Here is a 7,994-nt window from a genome sequence, read left to right on the forward strand (position 1 = left end):
TTTTAGCCCCACTTCCCAATGTTCCCCAAGAATAAAAAATGTATTTCCTCCCTGGACACACAGAGGTGCAGCCAACAGGGCAAAGCTGGGATGCTGTCAGGCTTGATCTCGAATAGCCGGTCACCTCTCTCATGCTGACGGCAGTCCTCAGTTCCTGAATTATTCTTGTTCTTACTCATTCCCCGGTTTGTGAGCCCCCACACCACGTAATTATTTAACTCTCTCACTAAGGTCAATAAAAACTGGCTCCTGCTTTTTTTGCCTGCCCACAGGGACTGTACATGCCCCTAACCTTTCTGGATCTATCAAGATCTTGGGACTCACATCTGAAACCAAAAATAACCTTTAGGGTACAGAAGTCATCTTCCTCAAGATGTCTCTTGATCCTCTAGCTTTTTAAATCATCATTGGGTTCACGATAGAAATACGAGTAAAGCTTGGGTATGCTGTGCTAAAGTTAGATCTACCTAAAGCCTCTTTAAACTCAAGTACTAAATACAAACAAGCCCTCTTCCCGCCCAGTTACAGCTGGAGAGCCAGTGATTCACACCCAGAGGTTTCAGAGTGGCTCTAAACCCCCACACTTCTATCTCTGAGATGCCTTCATTCCACCTATGTCTAGTCAAAGGGAAAAGGCCAAACATGCCAGAAATTTGGCAGCTTAAGGTATTTCGCATGATCTTCCTCTAGTTCACCTAGCAGAGCAGCCGTATGACAGGGGCAGCTCTCCGAATAGAAGCGTAGGGGCGTTTCACTAGAAAATGGTTCCAGTTCCTGAAGAAGAAAAGTATTAACAGAGAGGGGGGGACGTGGAAACTCACAAGGTCACTCCTTGATGTGCCATGCCTTTGACCAACAGCACCTTGCACCAAGAAGAGCCTCAGCAAGTTTTTCTCTCCCCACATTGCTCCGAGTAATTTCCTACACAGATTTATTTCTCTAGGGCTGTTTAGATCAGCCTCTGTTCCAGTAGGCAGCAAAAGTCAGTCCTTAAGGTGTGAAATGGGTTCTCGTAACAGCCTGTTACAGATAACAATCACACGGGAGGGCAGTGAATCTAAATCCCACAGAGAAAGCAGACAGCACCGTGATAAGCTTTCTGTAAGCCAGTTGTGGATCCCGTGCCCAGACCACTACCACAAAAGAAACAACCAAAGAATTCAAAGTTTATTCTTTAAAAAAGTTATTTAAGAAGCAAAATAATTTACTTCAAACCCAAAGAGATGCATTATTGAAAGCAAATAATTATACAGATTAACAACACATTAGCCCTTGGATAAGAAGTCCAGATCCCAACAGTTCTCCACCACCCTGGAGGTTACGCACAAACAGTCACCGGAGGCTTGGGGAGTAAAGGGGGATCACGTACAGGATCAGAACGTAATGCAGATTTCCTCTTCTTCCCCCCACGGGCCTGAAGCTGCTTGAAATCCAATTCTAAGCCATTGAACTGTACTGAAAATTATGATCGTTTAGGCATCGTGGCTACTACCCGAAGTCCTACTGGTGACAATAGGAACAAAATTCGAGCACTGTTGTTTGAGCAAGACCACGGAGTGAGGACACTAACAGTAACAAGCCACAGTTACACTATCTTGTTAAAGAGCTGTTCTCAGTCCACGATAACAGAAACGTTTCCTTCAGTTATTGGCACTTGTGATTTTTGAACATTAGCTTTACCCTTTTTTTAATATTTTACCCCGAAGTTGTTTATGCCTGTCCTTCTCAGTCAGGATAGTAAAGTTAGCTTGGCACTAACACCATCTTGTGCTGTTAGTTCTAAATAACAACATTTGGACTACATCTGCAAAAACACCTTTTCCAGGGATTGTGCCTTGTGCAAAAACTTCTATGCTTATCTTCTAAATAATTTTCGCAAAACTTCTTGGGGTTTTATCCTTCCACAGCTGTCTGTTGCCACCAAAAACAGGGTTCTCTTACATAGACAGCTGGAAACCATTACAACCATTTGCTTCGTGACTCATACAGCACCCTGATTTTGTATCACTCCCTATATTTGAGCCTTAAATAATGCAGCTGGGAGTACACCTGTGTAGGTCACCTCTGCAGCACCCTAAACGCTGGTGCATCCTCCTGTGAGGTTCCAAAGGTGAAATGGATACTGACCTTACAAGGTCTTCTTCCCTCGTAAGATTTTTATTAGCCCAAGAGAAAGGGAACACCAAAGAGAAAGAAAGTAGATGCATTTGCCAGTTCCCACAGAATTCAGAGAATTCCTAACTTTTGGAGTTACAGCTAGTACGTTTTTAATGACAACCAGAACATGTAGCGCAATGTGAAGAATTATTACAATCAGCCTCTGTACAAAAGAAACAGTTTTCCATACTTGGGCACACAATCATCAAACGCCAGCCGCAAAAGGCTTCCCATGGCCGCAGGCAGTCGTACTCTGAACTTTGCAGGACGGAAACTCCTAAGTTTCCCAAATAATCAAAAAAACATACATCAACCTGGATGACCAGATCTCACCATTCAAACATACCGCAAACGCCACATTGCTGTCTTTCCAAAATGCTGGGTCTATGTGACCAGATGTGTATCCCAAAAGCTACCATTTTCCACATGTAATTTTATTAAGGGGACAACAGTGTGTCTGCTTTTTAGAAGCGGACAGTCATCTCCCGCCACAGTGCTCAAAGAATGCATTCATAACTTCTCTTCTTGCACCCAATAAAAGAATAACACTGCTTGCTGATGACAGATGTGACTGCTGGCAGCGATGGCAATTCTGACACCTTTAACTTGCAGGCATGCGATCACCTCCACACAAACTCCACTCCAGTCACAGCCAATGCAATCCTTAACGCTGCCCACCACTGTGTATGTTGCTGGAGGTTTTATGTAAAAATGCTGTGGTTTTAATTCCAATCAATGTCACAACAGTTAAGGGTAAAATAAATTGCAAAAAGTACTTATAATGATTATCACGGATAAAGAAAATGTGATGCTGACTGATCCTCTTCATTCCAAGAAGAGAATGAAGAATGCAAGTAGTGAAGGAAGCAATATTAAAAGGAACAATTCATTCTCTCAGTCTGTTTTCTAATTTCCATTTGAAATTGAGAACTCCAAAATAAGATGCATGAATCTGACACCAACAAAGTGAAATTAAGCCTCTTGCAATTTCTCCGCTCACACCGGCTGGGCAGACTGACTGAACACTCCCTCTGTTGGCTGACGGCTCGTTGCTCTTCCACCCCATCAGCTTTGCTGCAGGATACGCTGTGACCACACAGAACAGAATCCAGTATCAGCAGCACGAGAACTAGGGAAGAACACGCTATTCCAAGGAACACTGGAAAGTTTTGCAACAGCGACCACGCTTGTATGTCCCAATTACATGAGGTGACCGTCTTTTGTTGTAGGAAGAACTCATACAGCTTATGCAGCAGCTTTCTCGTACTTTGAGGCTGATTCCCACCAGTATTTCACACACCTTCTGCATAGTCATCACTGAACTCACTTCCTTCCTCATTTTACAAGGATGCGGCAATCAGGAACTAGCTCAGTTTTCTGTTACAGCTCATTGCCTTCCCCCCTCAGTCTGGACACACTAAGTCCGTGACACCCGCTGCACCAAATACAGCGAACCTGAAATCCTACACTCCTTCCCTACAAGGAGACTCTCCAACTACATTTCACAGAGAGACATTTTGAAGAGACTATGTCTACAGTCTGGTGGTAAGAAAATAATTCAGAGTAAAATAATTTGCAAGTTACAGACAGAGATGAATAACAGCTGTCCAAACTAACTAACCTCCAGTTACGAGATTAACTATTGAGAAGCTGCCCATAAATGTTGGCAGTTAATGTTAAAAATTAACAGCTAATTTGGTCCAACTTGGAAGAGATGTGAATGCTGCAGAAAAACAATATAAACAGTTCCACCTACAAAGAAAGTACAAAACAGACGCAGTATGTCCCCCCCCTCCCCGGCCAGTTCAGAGTCTTGCAAGTGCCTGCTGGATCTTCCAGACCACGAATTCCTGGTTTAGTATCCTGTCAGGCAAAGAGATCACCCACGCAAGACTTGCCTGCAGAAGACCATGAGCTCCCAAGAAATTCTGGTCCTTGGGGTTTCTCTCAACCCAAGGGAACAGGGGACAACTTCAAATCTTCTTAGCAAACAGGCACTTAAGTTAGGAAAGATATCTCCTTTTTATTACCGAAAACGAAGATCAGTTAAGTGGTACTGCTGGCACAAAGGAGATGTTGGAAATATGCTGTACGGGTGCACAGAGAGCAGATACCAGTCCGATACGTGACAGGAGCATTCATGGTGGCAAAACCATTCCTGACATTACCTGCCAAGCAATGATTAGTGCCACTCCTCTGACAGCACTGCAAATCAGAATCCAAAAGAAAGGGGACAAACATCACTTCTAGTTTTTACTCTAGAGGTAAAGTGTCATCTTTTTCACAGCATTTAGTCTCTAAAGTTCACTTTTCTTGTGACTGGTTTTCTTCTTTAACAAACCCAGATAACACAGTGAGAAAAGAAACCCAGTACATCAAGAGATGCAACTGCTCCATTAGCTGAGCAAGGAGGTAGACGCCATAGATGTTCTCTTCAGATGGAGCACAGAAAAGGACCTTGTGCTAATTAACTGGTACCAAGATTCTGGTCACTGGCACCAAAATACTGCAGGGCATCAGCATGAGACGCAATACAGTAGCATCGAGACTCGTCCAGCAGCTACATCTGAACCATGTATTCTTGGCATCTGGAACAGAAAGGCATCTCTAATTAGCTGCTGTCCACCTTTGTGATGGATGTGCAGTGCAACGGTGTAGTACAAAGTCCTGAACTGGTCTACCTGTTTTTACAATGATGAGCAACATATTTTAGGTAACTGTTGAAAAGAATTTCACTCAGTTAGGGAACTCATAATTTTAATTACTGGCATTATTTTATTTGGTTAATCTTTGAAAAGTGCATATTCCACAGGAACACAGCTCAAGAGAAGCTGCGCAGAAATCAATTAATTATCAGCAAATGGTGACTGCAGAATTGTGCACAGTCCTCTTTCTAGTTCAGGTGTTTCTTGGGTACAAGAGAGAAATTACACATTCTCCAAATAGTCAAAATGGTTTCCCAAAGGAAGGAGACACTGACAAGAATGATACAGAAAATCACGCAATTATCAGTTCAGTGGAAATCCACAGGCTACAGCCAAAAGGTTGCTGTGAATAGAATTTCCTTTTCTTAAGCTTTGCTATCTACTTAGAGAGGGAAAAAGAATTGTTGGAGAAGCAATTAATTGTAGGATCTAAATCTCTGGGTATTGATGGGCTGTATAATAGGGAAGAACTCCACCTATGGGAGCAAGTATTTCTAAAACACGCTTATCGACAACGGAAAGACATACAAACAAGGAGCCGATGAAAAACTTAAATTACAGCTCACCTTATCACATCACAACGCAAGACAGTCCCATACAGCCTTGATTCCCATCTTCATTGCTGTTGAGCTTTTTCATCCGGTACTGCCGGATCTCTCTCACCAGTGTGTAAAAAGCATCTTCCACACCCTGAATGCAAACGATCCAGGTAAAGTATTTTCTTTCCTGAAGGTTTTGAGATCACTGTTCTTTCCATCACAGGATCCCTTAACATATTTGAAAGACATACTTCTACAGGAAGAGTAATAGCCAACTTTTCCCACAGTTCTTAAGAGGAAGAAACTAGCACTTATGTCCAAGACTCTCCACTTACGCTCTTAGCTCTTCCTCTGAGGCAAACACGCAGGGTTACGGCCATTAAAAGAAACAAGGCAAACTGTAACTGTAGAGAGGTCCCCGACAGGAAACAAGTTGTTTATTGACTAATCACCTCCCTTTTACAATTCTTTGGCTACTGCTTAATAACTGCACCTTTTCTGCTTCGTCCCGCACTGATGTAGGTAGAAGACAGGCTGACCGGACAGAGCCACGTATTCAAAGCAACTCTCTGAAGAAGTCTGTTAGTCCAGTCTGGGGAATTCCTTCTGTAAACATAATCTTATAATTGGCCTTCACTAAGAAGCCAAGAAAACCGAACTGGTCTGGGATGACTAACCGCACAGCCTGACCACTTCTCAGCAAGAGCAGATGAAGCTCCCTTCTTCTTACGAACCCGACCCACTGAAGGAAAGTCAATACAAGTCTAAAGTGATTTCTGTACCGGCCTAGCCCAGTGATAAACACGTAACTCTTTCAAGCTAAGGGTGACTGGGAGAACAAAAAGCTAAAAATTGCAAATGGATTAAAAACACGCTTACTCCTGTAGGTAAGAAAAAAAAAGCACGTGTAAAAATGTTAGACCACTGTACATTTAGCACACAGGAAGAAGTCAGACCAAGAACAGAAACATCTTACCTGTCTCGTTTTAGCAGATGTCTCTATGAAGGGAATTCCATAGCTTTTTGCTAATTCTTGAGCCTGTTTTGTGTCTACTGTTCTTGTGGGCAAATCACACTTATTCCCAACTAGCACCATTGGCACATCATCTGAATCTTTCACTCTCTTGATCTGTTCTCTTTTAAAAGACAAATAAAATAAAAAAAGTTAGGAACTATTTTCTAGATATAAAAGCTGGTTTAATTCAGTATTCAAACAACCGCGTGCTACAGAAATATATATTAAAGCTGTGCAGTATCTCGGGGTTCTGACCTGCAGCAGTCTGTGGTCTAATAACTTTGTTCACTCCATTTTCTAGTCTATGTGTAACTCCACTCTGTTGTGGTTTTGCCTTCTTACCCATTTTCTTAGAGATCACGTTCTGTATGCTCCAAATATCATTTGATTAACACAACAACCCAGATAACTGTCCCACTCTCAACTGACTAATAATGTATAGACACAGAACGCAGATAAGCTTGAGAACTTTCTGAAAGAAGTGGGAGATTTAATATTTGTCTGTTATTCAATGTTCACTGGGTCTAACAACAAATGGGTCTGATGCCTTTTCCAGCCTTCCCTCCCTGTGGTAAGGACCTAGATCGTACCTGTAAAGGTTAATATCAGCAAAGGATTTACTGTTGTTAATAGCAAAAACACAGAGGAATCCTTCCCCAGTTCTCATGTACTGATCACGCATAGCACTGTACTCTTCCTGGCCCGCGGTGTCCAGAATGTCTAACAAGCATGTCTCGCCATCGATAACAACCTGCTTTCTATACGAATCCTGCAAAACACACAAGCAAGTTTTAGATTAGAGAAAAACATTGTACTGCTTCTTTCCACCCCAGGCATTATTAAGGAAAAATAACGATTCAGAGGAGCTTTTCTAGCCCAGGGCAACAAAAACACACCAGTATCTAAAACTGTCAGCATCTGAAATGTTACTCTAAGCCCCCTCGACCTTTCTTGCAAAAAAGAAAAATCACGTTCTTCGTAGGGCGTTCCTCAGTTGTTGGACAGAAAAAACCATACCGTAAATACCCTCCCCGCAACACCGTGACTGGAACGGACAGTCCGGTGGCTCGGCCGTGACCCGTCCCGCTCCGCTCCGTCCCCGCCGTTGGCTGCCCACGCTCTGCCGCGGAACGCAAGGAGCGGACACGCGGGGAGCCCTTGGAAGAGTCTTCCCAGGATTCCTCACCCCGCGCCCGCCCGCTGAAGCCAAACGAACCGGCAGCAGCTGCCGCCCAGGGCGGCTCCGCGCCTCCCGCCGCCCCGCTCACCTCGATGGTGGGGTCGTACTCGTCCACGAAGTGGTTCTGGATGAGCTGGATGGTCAGCGCGCTCTTGCCGACGCCGCCGGCGCCCACCACCACCAGCTTGTACTCGGTCATGGCCCCGCGGCCTCGGCCGGACGCGGCGCAGCCCCCGCCCGCCGCTCCCGCCGCGCGCCCGTCACAGCGCTTCCGGCTTCCGGCCCCGGCAACGCGTCATCGCCCGCCGCCGGAAGAGTCTGGCTGCGCCTCCGCCGCTTCCGGACACGTGACGGCGGCGAGGGGCTGCGCCCCCGGAAGCAAGAGACGGGCCAGGAAT

General features: G+C 44.5%; 1 protein-coding gene across 3 annotated transcripts; it reads right to left on the reverse strand.

Annotated features, from left to right (window-relative positions):
- Positions 1-1,146: 1,146 nt before the first annotated feature.
- Positions 1,147-7,917, reverse strand: NRAS (NRAS proto-oncogene, GTPase). Of its 3 annotated transcripts, none has more exons than XM_074564698.1 (5): positions 7,685-7,911; positions 7,007-7,185; positions 6,378-6,537; positions 5,429-5,552; positions 1,147-4,745 (listed from the first exon to the last, which is right to left on the reverse strand). In XM_074564698.1, the coding sequence occupies exons 1-4, from the start codon at positions 7,793-7,795 to the stop codon at positions 5,433-5,435; spliced, it is 570 nt and encodes a 189-aa protein (XP_074420799.1). In that variant the 5' UTR covers positions 7,796-7,911; the 3' UTR covers positions 1,147-4,745; positions 5,429-5,432. The 3 variants fall into 3 exon arrangements, with proteins under 3 accessions (XP_074420799.1, XP_074420801.1, XP_074420800.1); XM_074564700.1 differs by having other exon boundaries at positions 4,156-4,745; positions 5,429-6,282; positions 7,685-7,916; XM_074564699.1 differs by lacking the exons at positions 1,147-4,745; positions 5,429-5,552 and adding an exon at positions 5,804-6,007 and having other exon boundaries at positions 7,685-7,917.
- Between the last annotated feature and the right edge of the window lie 77 nt (positions 7,918-7,994).

Source organism: Larus michahellis, chromosome 21, assembly GCF_964199755.1.
Source record: "Larus michahellis chromosome 21, bLarMic1.1, whole genome shotgun sequence".
In the NCBI taxonomy this organism is placed as follows: Eukaryota; Metazoa; Chordata; class Aves; order Charadriiformes; family Laridae; genus Larus; species Larus michahellis.

What these genes read in the sequence shown, in the direction of transcription:
- NRAS (XM_074564698.1), bottom strand. Translation starts at nt 7,795, where the DNA reads ATGACCGAGTACAAGCTGGTGGTGGTGGGCGCCGGCGGCGTCGGCAAG. An exon ending in AGTACGACCCCACCATCGAG is followed by an intron (nt 7,186 to 7,684) that starts GTGAGCGGGGCG and finishes TGTGTTTTGCAG; the next exon opens with GATTCGTATAGAAAGCAGGT. An exon ending in GCTGATATTAACCTTTACAG is followed by an intron (nt 6,538 to 7,006) that starts GTACGATCTAGG and finishes GTCTTTTAAAAG; the next exon opens with AGAACAGATCAAGAGAGTGA.